General features: G+C 40.6%; 1 protein-coding gene across 1 annotated transcript in view; it reads right to left on the bottom strand.

Moving 5' to 3' along the window:
- VWA3B (von Willebrand factor A domain containing 3B) overlaps positions 1 to 18,722 on the bottom strand; it is a 155,482-nt gene that overhangs the window by 94,848 nt on the left and 41,912 nt on the right. Inside the window, 1 exon segment of the mRNA XM_037527901.2 lies at positions 9,146 to 9,271. Within this exon segment, the coding sequence (XP_037383798.2) occupies positions 9,146 to 9,271 (126 nt within the window).

The raw sequence follows: 18,722 nt of genomic DNA, 5'->3' as shown, positions 1-18,722 counted from the left end.
AAAACTATCTTCATCTCATACACTGATTGGACAGCTATCACTGATAACAAAATAAACTCACATGATAAAGTTGTCACTATAGATATCAAAATCCAAAGAACCTGGAGTCAATGATTTCCATTTGAGACATCCATATTTGTCTTCATACCAAGAGTGTTTGCTTCACCCCAACAGTGTAACACAGCATCTGAGTTCAGACCTTCAGCATCAGCTGTCTCCCTTACTTATCTGTTGAACCTCTCCAGGGTGTTTTGGCTTTAATAGGTCCAAACAAAATTCACCTTCTTTCCCCCCAAACCTGGTTCTTCTTTACCATTTCCTCAGCACTATACCCACGTAGGAGCTTAGCTTTAACAACTATATCTTCCTCACCCCAGAGCCTACCCAACTTTAGTATCTGACTTCTTTATCAGATCTACCCACTTATCACCCTCTTTACATGCTACCACCCAAACACAAAATGTCATCTCTGTGTGTGTTAACATCTCAATATTCTTTCTTCATCTTCACTTGAACCTTCCCTTCCACTCTATTCCTGCCCTTTAACCAAAGTGGCTTATTTTGCAAACACAAATCTGATTCACCACTCCCATGCTAAAAATCTTTCAGGGTTCCCTACTGGTCTAAAACTAAGGACTGGGCCTCCCTGGTGGCGCAAGGGGTTAAGCGTCAGCACTATGAAGCAATCTGCAACTACTGCAGAATGAATTCGATCCCTGGCCAGGAAGGTGACCCACACGTTGCAGCAGACCTCTCCTGTCTTGCCTGATGCTCCCCTCAGCAGTGTACTTCAGTCAGTCCATTTGTTTTGCTTCCCACTCTGTCTCTGGTGAATCCTCTCACCATCCCCCTGCTCACACCACTGGCCTACACCCCAGTTCTTGTATGCATAAATAAATCTTTTACAAAAAAACAAAATTAAAACTAAGGACTGACATCTCATATCTTGGTCTCCAAACTCAGCCTGATCTAGTGTTGCTTACCTTTTCAGACTCATAATGGGCTAATTATTAAGCTAAATTCTTGTATGCAAGCCTATATACTTTATCACTACACAGACTGCAGAGAAATCTGGCTGGTTATTGAATACAATACCCAAAATGAGCATTGTCCTGTTCTCCATTTAAAAAAAAAAAAAAACACCACTCAAAAGTCCTGTAGAGCTCCCTGTGCAAGTACCTACTGAGTGGAAATGAGCCTCTAACCCCTACTTTTCTTTTGACCTTGGTTTTCATATTTTGAAAAAACCGAATATTTGGAGTTTGATTTTGGCATGACTACACAACATGATTGGACTAATTACCTGTCGTGAGTCATAAAATGACTGTGAAGGTTATACCAAATGAGGAGTTCCTGAAATGTTTTCAGTTGCAGAATCATTTGAAAAGAGTAAAGTCTCCCTAACTTGGGACAAATTCTTTAATGTTTTGTGAGAAAAGCCACCTCTCCGCTTGAAGGTCAGACCTGGCCCCCACACAGGGAATACTCAGACCTGTCCACACCATATCTGAACAGCTCAGTGCCTCAGAAGGCACTCATGTCTTCCTCTTTTATAATAGTTATAATAGCTATATATAATAGTTATAATAATAGCTATTAATAATACCTTAATAGCTGTATTAAGGTATAATTGACATACAGTAAACTGAACATACGCAAAATGTACAAACTGAACCATTCTGACATATGTATGGTTAGGATACATCTATGATCTTGTTGTGTGTTTTCTCTTGGATCTATCCTTAGTTCTCTTCTTTTTCCCAACTTTTGGATTGAATAATTCTTATTCCATTTTATCTCCATTGTTAGCTTGTCTCGTTAGTTTATTTATTTATTTTTAAAGATTTATTTATTTATTCATACAAGCACTGGGTACAGTCAGAAGCGCGGGAGGGTGAGAGAATTCACCAGAGCCAGAGCAGAGAGCAGAACAGGCAGACTGACGAAGTACACTGCTGAGGGGAGCAGTGGGCAGCAGGAGAGGTCTGCGCGCCATGTGGGACCCTTGCCCAGCGGCCAGGGATCAAACTGGTGCTGCTTAGGCTGCACACAGCTTCGCAGCACAGCGCTCAACCGCTGCGCCACCAGGGGAGGCCCTTGTCTCATTAGTTTAATGGTTATTTTAGGCTTATATTACACATCTTCAAATTATAGTGGTCTCACCTCACCCAAAGTATAAGAATCTCCCAACCACATACTTCCATTTCTTCCCTCTAAGCTTTTTTATTTTTTGGTTGTGCTTTGGGAAAAAAAAAAAAAAAACTGTGGTAAAATATATACAACCTAATTTTCCATTTTAACCATCCTTAGGCCATACATCTCCAGAGATTTTTCAGTATCCCAAACAGAAACTCCTCATTAAATAGTAACACTCATTTCCCAAACCCCTTAGTTCCCAGTAGCCACTATTCTATATTCTGTTTTTATAAATTTATGACAGGGTACTCTAGGTACCTCAGATAAGTGGAATCAAAAAATATTTGTCATTTTTGTCTTATTTGTCTTATTTCACTTAGCATAATGTCTTCAAGGTTTATCCACTTTGTAGCATGCATCAGAATTTCATTCCTTTTAGTGAGGTAACATGGTTTACAGCACTGTATACATTCAAATGTATAGGCTCACACCCCTACAGATATATGTTACCACACCACACCCACTATCAGGGCACCCATAGTTTTCCACCAGAGTCTACTGGGCCCCTCTACACTAATGCTCCCCATGCTCCTGCTCACCCTCTTGTAGACTCTATTCTACACTCAGATTCCCAGGGCCTGTTATTTGCTTGGTTTTGCCTGACCCTTTGATTTGCTTCCATATATTTTACATATAAGTGAAATCATCCAGTATGTCTTTCTCCTTCAGATTTATTTCCCTTAGCACAGTCCCCTCCAGCTCCTCTTCTGATGCCATCTTTGATCACCTTCAACTAGACAATTCTTGTACACTAAAACTTCCAGGATTGCTGTGAGAATAAGATGAAATAACATCTATGAAAGGACTTCTATCTAAAATGGCAATTTCTTTCTTTTTTAAGGCAGAATAAAATTTCATTGTATGGATATACCACATTTTGTTTATCCTATCACCTATTATAGACATTTAGGTTGGTTTCTTCTTTGGAAATTATGAATTGTGATGCTCTTCCTTTCCTGTTTTTTATGATAGTGTCACACATTTTACTTACGCATATGTTATAGGCCCCACAGTATATTGTTATTATTTTAAAGATTTATTTTTAAAGCTATCTAAGTACAAAAATGTCATATATTTTCAATGTAGTTATTGCTAATGTACCTTATTCCTTTGTGTAGATCCACTTTCCATCTAAAGTCATTCTGCTTGAAGCTTGACCACTACCTCACACCATACACAAAAATCAACTCAAAATGGATTAAAGAACTAGACATAAGACCTGAAACCATAAAATACATAGAAGGAAATATAGGTGAAACACTACGTGATTTGCACATCAAAGACATCTTTACAGACACATCACCCAAAGCAGTGATAGTGAAGGCAAAGATAAACAGCTGGGACTACATCAAATTAAAGAGTTTCTGCACAGCAAAAGAGACAATAACAAAAACAAAGAGAAACCCCACCAACTGGGAGAACACTTTTGCACACAACACTAATGATAAAGGACTGATCACAAAAATCTGCAAAGAGCTGATGAGACTCAACAACAACAAAGAAAATAATCCAGTCAAAAAATGGGCAGAAGAGCTAAAAAGAAACTTCTCTGAAGAGGAAATGCAAATGGCCAACAGACATATGAAAAAATGTTCAACATCACTTGTAATCAGGGAAATGCAAATCAAAACTACCATGAGATACCATCTCACACCAGTGAGAATGGCACATATTAAAAAAACTAGCAACAACAAATGTTGGCGAGGATGTGGAGAAAAAGGAACTCTTGTGCACTGTTGGTGGGAGTGCAAACTGGTCCAACCACTATGGAGAGCTGTGTGGAGATTTCTGGACCTACTAAACATAGAGCTTCCATATGATCCAGCAATTCCACTCCTAGGTATTTACCTAAAGGACACAGAAACATCAATTCCAAAGAGCACCTGCACCCCTATGTTTATAGCAGCACTATTTACATTAGCTAAGCTTTGGAAACAGCCCAAATGCCCAAAAATAGATGACTGGATCAAGAAGATGTGGTACATATATACCATGTAATATTACTCAGCATTCAAAAAAGATAAGCACATGCAATTTGCAGCAACATGGATGGCGCTGGAAGGGATCATGCTCAGCGAAATAAGCCAAAAAGAAAAAGAAAAATACCGGATGGTCTCACTCATAGCAGGAATCTAGAAAACTTAAATAAGGGACCAGGAAAATGAATAACTATAAGAAAGTGAAAATCAAAATCAACAAAAAACTATGAACCAGAGACACTTTTGGGGGGGTGGGGGGCGGGAGGGGAGGGATTGGGGTCAGAATGGGGGGTTGCAATTGTATGGGGAATATAAAAATAAAATTTATTATTTAAAAAAAAGAATAACAATAAGAAAGAAAATATCAAAATCAAAAAAATAAATAAATAAATAAAGTCATTCTGCTGCTGCCTGAAGGATTTCCTCTAACATTTGCTGTAGTGCAGAAGTGCTGATAATAAATTATTTGGTTTTGTATGTCTGAAAATGTTTTCCTTTTACCTTTGTTTTTGAATGACAGTTTCACAAAATAGGGAATAGAGAACATTTAAGGTCTTAAAACAATTTTTATAAAGCTATAATGCCACTGTTTCTTCACTTAAAATAGAAAACCTGCTGTCAAACTTATCTTTGTTCCTTTGTACATAAATCCTTTTCTCCCCCTCTGGTTGCTTTTAAGATTTCCTCTGTATTGCTGGTTTTAAGCAAATTGATTATGATGTTCCTTTGCATAATTTCTCTCATTTTCTTGTACATGGCATTCACTGAATTTCTTGGATCCCTGGGTTATGGTTTCTATCAAATTTGAAAGATTTTACCTCTTTTTTCTTTTTTTCTACTCATAGGACAATTAATTTATTACAAAGGATGTTGAAGGATAGAAATCAACAGCCAGATGAAGGTTTCTACTCTCATAGAGCTTGTGGTCTTGTAAAGCAGCATTGTAAAAAGGCTTGGTTCCTCCAAACCACTCCAAGCTGGAAACTCTTATGGAAAATTTTCTAGCTTTATTTTTATATATATACTTATGTCTGCCCTTCTTTCCTCTCCCTGGGAATTTCATGTAATAATTGGCCAGTAAAAGTTGTCCCACAGTTCACCCATGCTCCTTATTTTATTGTCATTTGTTATTTTTTCCCATGTGTCTCATTTTCAAGTTTCTCTTGCTATAAGTTCACTAATCTATTTTCCTGCAATGTCTAATTGGCCAATGACCCCATTTAGCATGCTTTCATCCAAGATATTTTCTTCCCTAAAAGTTTTCATGTCTAAAAAGTCAGTATGTATCTTTATAAAATATCTCCCTGTCTCTATTTAATTTTCAGAATGTATGGAATACAGTTTTAATAACTGTCTGGATATCCTTTCCCATGAATTTTAATGACTGTGTCAGTAGTTCCCAGTCAGTTTTATTAATTGATTATTAAAGGGAATATTTCTTGCTTCTTTTCAAATCTAGTAATCTTTGTTTGTATTCCAATCATTGTGAACTTTGCCTTGTTGAATACTGAATGCTTTTGTATTCTTAAAAATCTTAACCTCTGTTCTGAGATGCAGTTAAGTTACCTATGGAGTTCATTCCTTGTTTTGATAGCTTAGGAGGTCCCAGAATTCAGTTTAAGATTAGTCATTTCCCATTCTTAAGGCAAGCCCTTCTCAAGTAGCCTACCCAGTACCCCACAAGTTATACATTTTTCCTGTTGGGCTGGTGAGTATAGTCACTGTTCTTGGCCATGGTGAGCTCCAAATCCTCTCCTTCTAGTTCCTTCCCATGGAAATTTCCCAGCCTCAGGTGCTTTTCCCACATGCATGCACTGAATCAATTTGAGTTGAATTCTCAATGGGACTCTGTGTAGATTTCCAGAGTTTTCTTTCACCTCTCTCCTCTAGAACTTTGTCCTAGGGATTTTAGATGTTCTTGGTCTCCCTGGGATCAGTTATGTCTCCCAAACTCAGAAAGCTTTCTGTTTTCCTTCTCCCTGCATGTACTCTCAATGCAGTAAGCTGGGATAATCACATGTTCACATTATTTTCTCTGTATCTCAGGTGTCACTGGCCTTCATTGCCAGACATGTAGTGGCTTTAAACACCATTATTGAATATATATTTTTGTTAGTTTTTTCCCAAAGAATTCCCAGGTCCTACTCTTGCTAATTAAAAGAGGCATCAGGCTGATGCATCATCTGTGCCAGAACTGTGCCCTGGCCTTATGGTTATAGGTAAGAGCTGATCCTAGAACAAGTGCAGCCAGCTCGGGGCAGGGGGAAGAGAGGGGGGTGCCTGCAGTGTGTGTGTGGGGGCATGTGGAAGTTGTTAAGCTCAGGAAGGAAGTATTTGTTGAATTCACATGCAATGGCAGCCTACCTGATCTCCTCCAACATGATCATTCCCCTTTCCAGATGGCTACCCTGTCTCCTCAGGCCTGCAGGCCTTGGGCAGCCTAATTTGGTAAGTGGCTGCTGCCTTCACATGAAGCAGATGCAGAGTCTTATTCTGATTCAGCTTTTGTTTCAGCAACTCTGGCTTGTGGGTGGCACTAGGAAAGGATTGGACACTCTACATGTCATCTCTGGGGTCAAAGCAAAGTCACAAAAGCTTTAATGGGTATGTAACAGTGGAAGGGCCCTGATCAAATTTCCTTTTTAAATAGAAATTCTACATCTGAAGCAGTTTTTGAAAATGTATGCTTGGAGTTATTTTGACTTTTAATTTTGTTTGTGTGTATGTGCTTACAAGCATACAAATACATGAGAGTGTATATGGAGGTATCAGATTGAAACAAAGGTATGATGAATTCTGAATCCAGAAGCCAATAGCTCTTCTGTTTCCTTTAGAATCATATCTTAAACATTCTGTTAACTCTTTACCAACTGCTCCAAGTTTAAATTACTCTGTTCATGCTGGCATAACAAAATGCCGTAGACTGAGTGGCTAAACCAACATAAATTTACTTTCTCAGTTCTGGAGGTTGAGAGTTCAAGATCAAGATGCCAGCAGGTTTGGTTTCTGGTGAAGTCTCTCTTCCTTTGTATCTTGTCACTATGTCCTCACAGAACTTTTCCTGTGTGCACACTCAGGGAGAGAGAGGTCTCTACTGTCTCTTCCTTTTCTTATAAGGACACCAGTCCAGTCAGATTATGGATTTACCTTTATGATGTTATTTAGTCTTAATTACCTCCTTAAAAGCCCTCCTTCCATATATAGTCACACTGGGGTTTAGGGATTCAACATATGAACTGAGGAAGGGCACAATTCAGTCCACAGTACTTGTCCCAAACAAGCAGCTGGATCACCATTCTCTTTTCTGTGGATGTTTATTTTAACCTGGGTTCATTTACATTCTGGTTTCATTTATATTCTCTTAGAATGATAGGGGACTGTCTGGGTTTTTGACTCTAAGTTCACATTGAGTGGGATGCCACTATTAGTGAGCAGTCCCCCTGTACTAGACAAGCCTAATGACACCTTGAGAACCCCAGCATGCTGGTCTTGGCAAAGCAACTGCAATTGCAGTAGACTCAGTCATAGGAAAGAGTCACTGCCACCCAGAATTCACCAAGTCACACAGGGCAAGTTTGTCCTGCCCTTGACCCTTCCTCCTGCTACACATGTTCACTTCCCATTTCTCTTCTTCAACTGAGTCCCTGCCCCTGGTCAGCCTGGTTTTGTTGTTAATTTTCCACATAATACTTATTCAATATAGGTAGGGTACCAAGAGGCAATGCAGCCTGGCAGAGCTTCCTAAGCTTTCCTGCACATTAGGATCTCTTAGGGAGCTTTCAAAAATGCCAAAGTCCAGCTCACATTCCAAGAGGATTAAGTCAGAATGACAGAGATGAGAGCCAGACATTGATACTTTTCCTAATGGAGGTTTTGAATCCCAGTTTCATCATTTCTGGTTGTCTGGCCTTGAATGAAAGTCATAGTAGCACTTATCTTAGAAGATTGTGGTAACGATTAAATGAGTCAATAATCATGAAGTGCCTGGAGCAGTGCCTGACATATAAAGTATGTATCATGTTAACTATTTTCACCAGTGGTGACCTAAGTGAAACCCCTGCCTTAGTAAAAATCCTTTACTAACTCAAAAATTCAGGTAGGAGAGTCAATATACTAAGTCACGATCATGAAAGGGAAGAGTGAGCTAATACTTATCAAGTGCCTGCTTGATACAAAACATACATTATTTTACTTAATCTTCACAAGAATCTCTCAAGACCCATATTATTATTATTACCAATTTACAGAAGAGTACACTAAGGCTTAGAGATAACAACTCAGTTAATCTAGTGACAGAATTTGGATTTTTTAACCATGTGCTTCTCATTCCAAACTCAGGCTCCTCTGAATCCTCTTCTCAACTAGGCCTCAAATTTGGACTTCTGTGTTTGCCTTTGCATTGCCCAATTTTATAAAAAATCCTGCTAAGTCAGTTCAGCCAGAATGTCCCACCCTGTATATCAGATCAAATTCCTCATACCCCACCACCTCCAGGTGATGTCTGATCACCTGACCTGCCTTCAGCAAGAATCCTGTTAGGTCAGTGTGGCCAAAATCCCTAATCCCTGATGTTTTCTGTCAGTAATTTTCCATTCACAAACTTCTCACCTTACTCTTTGTTATAAATTTCCTTGTCTATGTTATATTCATAATTGAACACAGTTCTACACTAAAGTCGCTTTTCCCCTAGTACAGCAGTTCCTGAATGGAATCTGCTTTTATTGCTTAAACTGCTGTGCAGTTCTGGTTTTTATTTGGCAATCTCTACACACACACACACAGACACACACACACAGACACACACACACACACAGACCCCCACCGCTCAGCACAGCTCTGAAAGCTCTCCCCAGGAGCTCCTCACAGCTGAGCTAATGTATCCCATTTTGGTAAGAAACATGGAAACAGCCTCTCAGCCCCAACTAGTTAGTTATGCCTCTTTGGCACTCATGATTACAAACATTACCCACCGTAGTCTTCTGGGGACACGTTGGACTTGGGAGGCTCAGCCACCAGCCTCTGAATCTGGGCCAGTATGCTGCAGGCTTCCTCCATCTCCCTCCAAATGAGAAACACATCCTCTCTGACCCCGGCTCCTAGGAAGGGAAATGCAGTGTGAGTGCCAGCCATGGCAGGCCTGAGAATACCCAGAGTCCTAGCAAGCCTGGCACCACCAGGGAAGTTCTAGAATATTTATGAACATCAAAATCTACTTCCCCCACTAATTTCTTTCTGAGAATCAGAACTAAAATCCCCAAGAAAGTGCTGTCACCTCAAGAAATCATAAATGTAAATTCCTTGGAAGTAAATATTTGGAGCAGCCAGAATATTATAAGATGAGTGATTGGTTATAATCAAATAAGAATAAAAACACTCAAAAGTATTTAATAAAATCTGGATGACCACTGTGAGGAAGGGAAATTTGATGATCTGTGAAGGAACAACCCCTAATTCTTTCTTGATTTAGCTGAGAGTTTTGCTTCTTTGAAACCATCTTTACAAGTTTTTCCCTAATGTGATCAGGATTCTTTGGTCTCCTTTTCTGGAACTTGGCTGTCTTAATGACTAGGTTTGTCTGTATGACATTTTTAAAAAATGATACAGCTCCATTAATATAGATATCTAGGGCCTCCCTGGTGGCACAGGCGGTTGAGCACAGCGCTGTGAAGCTGTCCGCAGCCCCCCCAGTGCCGGTTCAATTCTCGGACAACCAGGGAGATTTCCACATGGCATGGCAGACCTCTCCTGTCCCGCCCACTGCTCCCCTCAGCAGTGTATTTCGTTCGTCTGCCTGTTCTGCTCCCCTCTCTGTCTGTGGTGAATCCTCTCACCCTCTGCACCTCTGACTTTTACCCCAGCTCTTGTATAAAAATAAATAAATCTTTAAAAAAATATAGACATCTATGTCAATCTCATTATCAATCAAAGTTCATTTCATGAGCAAGTGTCCAAGGTTGGGATATAGGCTCTGCTCTTACCAAGTACCAGGTTCTAACAAATTAGTAGTTTACAGAGGTTAAGGAGAATATAGGAGCAGGAGGGAAAGGGGGTGGCCATGAAAGTGTCCAATGAGGGGCCTATGGTGGTATCATGACTGCACCAAGGTCAGTGTCCCTCTTGTGATATTGTCCTGCAGTTTTGTGAGATGTTACTATAGGGAAACTGGAGAAGGAATACATGGGTACCTGTGTATTGCTTACTATGATCATGTTGCTTCTAATATGATAGTACAGAGAAGAATATGACAGACATATTCTCTAGTTTTAATTTCTTACAACTGCATGTGAACCTGCAATGTGTTCCACCCACCTCTTAGCCAGAGGCTGCTGAGAACACAAGGCCAGTGGTGGTCCCATGGTCAGCATATGCTACCCACGCACCATCTGGTAACCTCTCAAGTCACCATGGGGTGATAAGGAGGCCCCTGGGCTGGGACAGACAAGAATTTAGCAGACATTTCCTCTAGTTTTAAAAACTCCATTCCCAGAAAGTTTTATTAAAACATACATACACAACAACAGTTATTCCACAGACTGTACACTACTGGCTAAGGGAACTCTGATGATGTTATTAAAGTAAGCTGAGCCCAAATTCTCTAATGACAAATATGTGCTTGGCATTATGTATGGGTCTCCCTACATTTTTTTATTTCTTTCCACCACAACTCTGCATGCAAATACTATTCACGCTCCCATTTTACAACTGAGAAAACTGAGACAGAGCAAGCTGCCCAGGGTCACACTCTCAATAACTGATAGAGCAGGGAGTCAAAACAGTAGATGTGACTGCATCAACTTAACTGCCCTGACTAGTTGCCCTGTGAAAAGGGATGGATATCTTCATGGACCCCCTCCCCAGATGGTGATAAAGCCTCACATACCAGACTTGTCCACACAGTAGTTCACAGATGACTGAGATCCCACAACAATAGAGAATGAAAGAACACCTCAGGTTCAGGGACTGCCCCAGGGGATCCATCTACCCAGGACCAAAGGACTGAGTCTAAGCCACCAGGGCAGAGGATGTACACCAGAGATGATGTTTCTACCTGTTAAGATGTAGTCAAGAAGGGCAGGACAGAAGAAAAGGGACACCAGAGCTCTGTGGCCCTCATGACGATGGCTGAGTCATGTGAGAGGGTATTAATAGCTGTGTTCACAAGGAAGCAAGCGACAAGCTCTGACAGAGATGGATGGCTACCGTGGTTTGCAGCCATCCACAGCCCAAGGAATGAAACATGATGTGCACTCAGTTCCATGCTGGAACTCCAAAAATATCACACAGCACTACCAAATGCAAACTTTAAGCCCATGGGACTTTCTGGGCCCTGTAAAACCAAGTCTGACTTCCAGCTGCTTGCTTCAGCATGGAGGTGTTAAGTAGCAGAATTCTCTATTAAAAGTTTCAAATGACTCAAAGCTTTCCATTTCCCTCAGATTGTCCATAATACCTTAAGAGGGAGTGCAGCACAAGTCAGCATCAAAGGGAACATTTCCCAGAAAACAGAGTTGGCGACCAATGATCCAGGAGCAGGAAAGCACACTGATGGGGCAGCAGTGACCGGAGACAAGCTCCCATATGGGCAGTAATTAGATTATCACCCTCCTGGTTTAGTTTAGTTATTGTAATTAGGCAGCTACAGGTTCCTAAACCCATGATAGGAAAACAAACAACTCAAAACGATCCACTTAAGCAGCTTGGCTTTCAAAACCAAACCAAATACTGAACAGGAAAAGCCACAGGGCAGTAAAAACTTAATTTCAAATAGAAGTTACATTTTCAAGTAATTCCACAGGAGTGAAGAAGGGCTGTCATATTTACCAGGTTCACTTCAAAGGACTGAGCTGGGATATTGCACAGCTACTGAAACAGGACCTCAAGGGCCACTAAAAGTGGCCAAGAACAGAGCCCAGATGGTTTACCAGTCACTGTCTGAGTTCTTCACCTGCCCGCACAATTGCAATACTACTCAGGTTCAGAGAACATTAACGGGATTTATTTAACAAACAAGGAAAAACAAAGAGTCACTAAGACCACAAACAGCCATTTACCTCACCCGAAGAGGCGTCCAGTGTTTTGAAGTCCTAAACACAAAGGCTCCCAAGATGGTGTCTTCCCACTACTGAAGACTCAGACCTCCTATCCTGAACAAAAGGCCACAATCCCAGATGGTATCTTCCTACCACTGAGGGCCTGCAGCACATGGCAGCCAGACAATAGGCCAGTATCCAACTCATGAAGATAACAGAAGACACAACAGAGATGCTCACGGGAGCTGCCGAGATGCAGTTCTACCACAGCACCAGAGAGACAACACTGAAAACAGCAGCTGCGCAGCAGAATGACAAAACAACCCACACTCATGCAGTTTAGTGAGGCGCCCAGCTCCGGGTCATGCCTTCCCTTTTAGGCAGTAACAGCAGGAAAGCTGGAAACAGTCACCCAGCTACTTAAAGCTTCTGAACCCTTCCTCTCTGAGGCTGGCTGCTGGAAGCCTTTCCTCATCCCTCGGAGGCCTGCAACATCCTTCTGGAAGCTCAGTGTGGTGGGGGCAGAAATGGATGACCCCTGAATGCTGAATCCTGGAAAACGCTGGATCCCTGAAAACTCTCAATCCTGGGCTGCTTCTGCAGTCCCTTATATTTCCTATCAGAGTCTCTACCCACACCAATTCTTTGTCTGTATTTCACCTGGGGCTATTCATCCTAACCTGCGTACCTGTCAGCAGCCAGCACCTGTATTAGCCTTTGGCTTTGGCCTCCAGTTTCACTACCACCAAGTGAGGCAGTCCCACTGGGAACAGAAGGGGTGGGAGGATGAGGCATAGGAAACCACAGAGTTTGAGAACCCGGAATCCTAAACTTTCCGGGCTAAACCAGAGAGAAGAAAATACAGCGAAAGTTTATAGATCATGACCATCAAGATTTAAGCCAGCTAAGGCCTGCCATGCACAGAGGCAAGATATGGTTCTTCACAGGATGTCCAGGGGAACTGACAGAGCCTTCAATCCAAACCCACACCTGACACTCCCACATGTCGCCTGGTAATAATTTGAAGGTTCACAGAATGGTGACATAGCAGGGAGAGATTAAGCTTCTGCTTTTCACTGATTTCTCAGACTGGCTATTTTAAGAAACGAAATGAAAGCCAGGTCATTTCACACCTTTTATTATTTATATATTTTTCACATCGTTGTTCATTCAATCCTCTCAGGTGTAATCCCCATAAAATTGCTAACACCAAGACACCTGTGAGCCATTACCGTAGTCTCTTGTGCTCTTCCCTCCCCTGTTTTGGTCCCTTTTCCATTTCTTCTCTTCCCCTTCCTCTCCCCTAGTTTACCTGCTAATTTTGTCTTAAAACAAAACAAAACAAAACCTGCACACCTATGTTTATTGCAGCACTATATACAATAGCTAGGATATGCCAACAGCCTAAATGCCCCCAAACCGATGACTAGATCAAAAATGCATGGTATATATTCATAATGGAATACTACTCAGCAATCTAAAAAGATAAACTCATGCCATTTGTAGCAACATGGATGGAGCAGGAAGGGATTATTCTCAGTGAAGTAAGTCAGAGGAAAGAGAAAAATATTGGATGGTGTCACTCACAGGAGGAACACAGGGAAACCAAACAAGGGATCATTTCACACATTTTGATGTGTCAGGGGCAGAGCTCACTGAGTCCTGGCTGCAAATCGCCACTTCCGGTCAAATACGCCAAGCCTCACCTGCAGGGTAAAGTCCAGTTGTCAGAGTCTAGCTGACTCATCTATTCATTTAGCAAATGTTTGTTGAGCTCCTACTATGTAGGAGGTGAGCACTGCCAGTGCTGAGGTTATAGCAGTAGCACTAAGTGTTCAAAGCCTGGGTTCAGTCATCCATATCATACCCTCTAACATTCTGCCACCATGAAGCTGGTCAGAGCACTATCCTCCAGTCCTCTAGGGCCCTGTCTTCCCACTGTCCTCCCTATCGGGGGACTCATACTCCTCTCCTGCACTCACCTAGCCCTGCCCTTCAGTCAAGGCACATCCTAACATCCACAAGCCACTATAGGGCACAACAGTCTGCCTCTTGCTTCTCATGACTGTAGAATGAATCAACCATCACACTGCTCTCAGACCTTCTGTTGCCAGGACACACTCAGGCCACAGAGAAGCCAGGTCACACCAACAGGCTGGCGGTCTATGCAATTCCTGGCTGCCTATCGCTCCCACCTCCCATTCCAAAGAACACAAAGCAGCATCAGCCAGTGATGGTAATTTAGTCTACATATGACCTTGAATCTAGTCTAATTTAAGCTGATCCTTCACAAACTTGACACCTTATTTTTAGTAGGCAGCTGCTTACAACACAGGGCACATACAGCAGCATGTCCGTGGCAGGCCTGCTCCTGGGCACTGCAGTCTGCAGCTCTCCTGTGGCATGAGCTTGCAGTCTGGGATCACTGTTTATGTCTGCAGGCACTGGCTTTGCTTACTATTTTGTAAACAGTTTTGAGCATAGGGACAATATCTTTTCTTTCTTTGTATCCTGCCAATGGTTTTTTCGTAAGAAGTCCTACCCTTCCTAGTTTTACTTATTAAAAAGAAACAATTATCAAGCACCAAAAAGATTTTTTTCCTTAAGGAACTGCCCTGCCTCATCATTGACAACCTCCAGGACTGCAAGTGACTCTTCTGCGTGGTGGGTAACAGATGCATGTGCTAGGAACACAGGGATATGCCCAAGGTATTCCAGACATTAACAGTGACATGTTCGAAAGCAGAAAGTTAGTTCCTTTTAGATCCTGGCCCCACAGCTGGCAAAGCAACTAAAATACTATTATTTCAAAGGCAGGAGGAGAAAGGTGACACAAAAGCAGGTAGATAAGGCACAGTGTGAGGGCTGTTCATGGAATCCTGGGAGGTTGTAGTCCAGAAGTGAAACTAACTTCAGCTGCCCTGAATGCCAGACCAGCCCCTGAGCTCTGGGCACATTTGTTTGTGGCCTTTCCCCATTAGCCAGGAACTCTGGGAAAAGAACAGACCCATTTGGGTGGGGACCTTATTATCTGTCTGAATGCTAAAATCCAATTCAGTCATGAGTATCTGAAAGAGCCAAACAGAGCTATCGAAAGGCATTATTTCAACACATATTTCTATTTTCAGAAAGTAATACAATATTTGAAAAATAATAAACTGTGTGTTTAAAATTTCCATAAAAATACAACAGAATTTGATGAAAGAAGACATATTACATCCATAAAGGGATTCAAGCAGTAAAATCAGTAATTTTTGTTGTCATGGAAAAATTCCCAGTTACTTGTGTTAAATTGTATATTAAGATTTTTTGTTGTCCACAAGAATGGTTCAACATCCGAAAATCAATCAAGGTAATCCAACACATCAACAAAAAGAAATATAAAAACCATGTGATAATATCCATAGATGCTGAGAAAGCATTCAACAAAGTACACCACCCATTTATGATAAAGGCCCTTGAAATTCTCGGGATACAAAGAACATACCTCAACATCATAAAGGCCATCTATGACAAGCCCACAGCCAATATCATTCTCAATGGTGAAAAGCTAAAAGCATTCCCATTATGATCTGGAACAAGACAAGGATGTCCACTCTCACTATTGCTTTTCAAAATAATACTGGAAGTCCTAGCCAGAGCACTAAGACAAGAGAAAGACATACAAGGAATATAAATAGGCAAGGAAGAAGTTAAACTATCACTATTTGCGAACAATATGATAATATACATAAAGAACCCCAAAAACTACACAGAAAAACTAATTAAACTAATCAATCAGTTCAGTAAAGTGGCAGGATACAAAACCAATGCACAAAAATCAGTAGCCTTTCTATACACAAACAATAAATCTGAGGAAGAAGAAATTAAGAAAACCATTCCTTTTATTATTGAAACAAAAAAAAATCAAATACTTGGGTATAAACCTAACAAAAGAAGTAAAGGACCTATACAAAGAAAACTATAAAACACTGTTGAAAGAAATAGAAGTAGACACAAAGAAATGGAAAGACATCCCCTGCTCATGGATTGGAAGAATCAACATTATTAAAATGGCCATCCTACCAAAAGCAATCTACAGATTCAATGCTATTCCAATTAAAATTTCAATGTCATTCTTCAAAGAAATAGAAAAAATATTGATGAAATTCATATGGAGCCACAAAAAAACCCCAAATAGCCAAAATCCTCCTGAAAAAAAAGAAGGGAATGGAGGCATCACTCTCCCAGATTTCAAACTATACTACAAAACCATAATAATCAAAACTGCATGGTATTGGAACCAGAACAGACACATGGACCAATGGAACCAAATAGAAAACCCAGAAATAAATCCACAGATCTATGGTCAACTAATCTAAATGGTGCTGGGAAAACTGGGTCACTACATGCAAAAGAATGAAGCTTGACTACTACCTCACACCATGCACAAAAACCAACTCAAAATGGATTAAAGAACTAGACATAAGACCTGAAACCATAAAATATATAGAAGGAAATATAGGCGAAACACTACATGACATGCACCTCAAGGACATCTTTACAGACACATCACCCAAAGCAGTGATAGTGAAGGCAAAGATCAACAGCTGGGACTACATCAAATTAAAGAGCTTCTGCACAGCAAAAGAAACAATAACAAAAACAAAGAGAAACCCCACTGACTGGGAGAACATTTTTGCATGCAACACTAATGATAAAGAACTGATCACAAAAATCTACAAAGAGACTCAACAAAAACAAAGAAAATAATCCAGTCAAAAATGGGCAGAAGAGCTAAAAAGAAACTTCTCCAAAGAGGAAATACAAATGGCCAACAGGCATATGAAAAAATGTTCAACATCACTTGCAATCAGGGAAATGCAAATCAAAACTACAACGAGATACCATCTCACACAAGTGAGAATGGCACATATTAAAAAAACTAGCAACAACAAATGTTGGTGAGGATGTGGAGAGAAAGGAACTCTCCTGCACTGTTGGTGGGAGTGCAAACTGGTCCAACCACTATGGAGAGCTGTGTGTAGAATCCTCAACCTACTAAAGATCGAGCTTCCATATGATCCAGCAATTCCATTCATAGGTATTTACCCAAAGGACACAGAAACATTAATTCCAAAGAGCACCTGCACCCCTATGTTTATAGCAGCACAATTTACAATAGCTAAGCTTTGGAAACAACCCAAATGCCCAAAAATAGATGACTGGATCAAGAAGATGTGGTACATATACACCATGGAATATTACTCAACGTTCAAAAATGATAAACACATGCAATTTGCAGCAACATGGATGGAGCTGGAAGGGATCATGCTCAGCGAAATAAGCCAGAAAGAAAAAGAAAAATACCGGATGGTCTCACTCATAGCAGGAATCTAGAAAACCTAAATATGGACCAGGAAAAAGAATAACTATAAGAAAAAAAACCAGACACTCTTTGTGGGGGGCAGGGAGGAGGGATTGGGGTCAAAATTGGGGTTGCAATTGTATGGGGAATATAAAAATAAAAAAAATGAACAATGATGTAAAAATATATATAAATATTTTTTAAAAATAAAAAAAAGAAAAAAGATTTTTTGTTGTCCAAATGTCGGTGAGGATGTGGTGAAAAGGAACTCTCCTACATTGCTGGTGGAAGTGCAAACTGGTCAAACCACCATGGAAAGCTGTCTGGAGTTTCCTCAGTCTACTAAAAATGGAGCTACCATATGACCCCAGCAATTCCACTCCTAGGGATCTACTCAAAGGACACAAAAACATTGATTCAAAAGAACACCTGTACGCCTATGTTTATTGCAGCACTATTTACAATAGGTAAAACCTGGAAACAACCCAAATGCCCAAAAATAGATGACTGTATCAATAGATGACAATGTAATATTATTCAGCTATCAAAAAAGATAAACTCATGCCATTTGCAGCAATGTGGATGGAGCTAGAAGGAATTATGCTCAGTGAAATAAGCCAGAAGGTAAAAGAAAATTATCAGATTGTTTCACTTATAGCAGGAATATAGGGGAACCAAATAAGACATCAGTGTAAAAAAATAACAACAGTACAAAACACAACAAAGCAAAAACAGACAATTATAAATCAGAGACATCCTGTAGGGGAGGAGGAGGGAGAGGGATCAGAGGGAGGGAGGGAGGAGCACAGGGGACTGAGGTGATGGTGCACAGGTGCATTGGGGAAGGAAACTCCATGGGGACTACACCTGAGGGGGTGGGGGGAAGCAAATATTGTTTAAAAATGAACAATGATGTGAAAAAATTTAAATTAAAAAAAAAGATTTTTGTTGTCAAGGTCATTGAACACCACTTGACAGTCCTGAGGCCTTAACTGCTGTAGTGGATATGAGCTGTGCTTAGTCTCGTCCTGCAGAATTTTACTGCTAATTAATTCAAAGCAAATACAGTCATTTTGCTATCTGGATAAACATCTAATATTTTCCTGGAGCAATGAACATATGGTTTACATGAGGTTGTCTTAAAAGCAATTTCAAATACCAAACATGGGT

Source organism: Talpa occidentalis, unplaced genomic scaffold, assembly GCF_014898055.3.
Source record: "Talpa occidentalis isolate TD23 unplaced genomic scaffold, MPIMG_talOcc4v2.1 talOcc4.5, whole genome shotgun sequence".
NCBI lineage: Eukaryota > Metazoa > Chordata > Mammalia > Eulipotyphla > Talpidae > Talpa > Talpa occidentalis.
The sequence above is the reverse complement of the archived record's forward strand: the minus strand, read 5'-3'. Positions and strand labels throughout refer to the sequence as shown.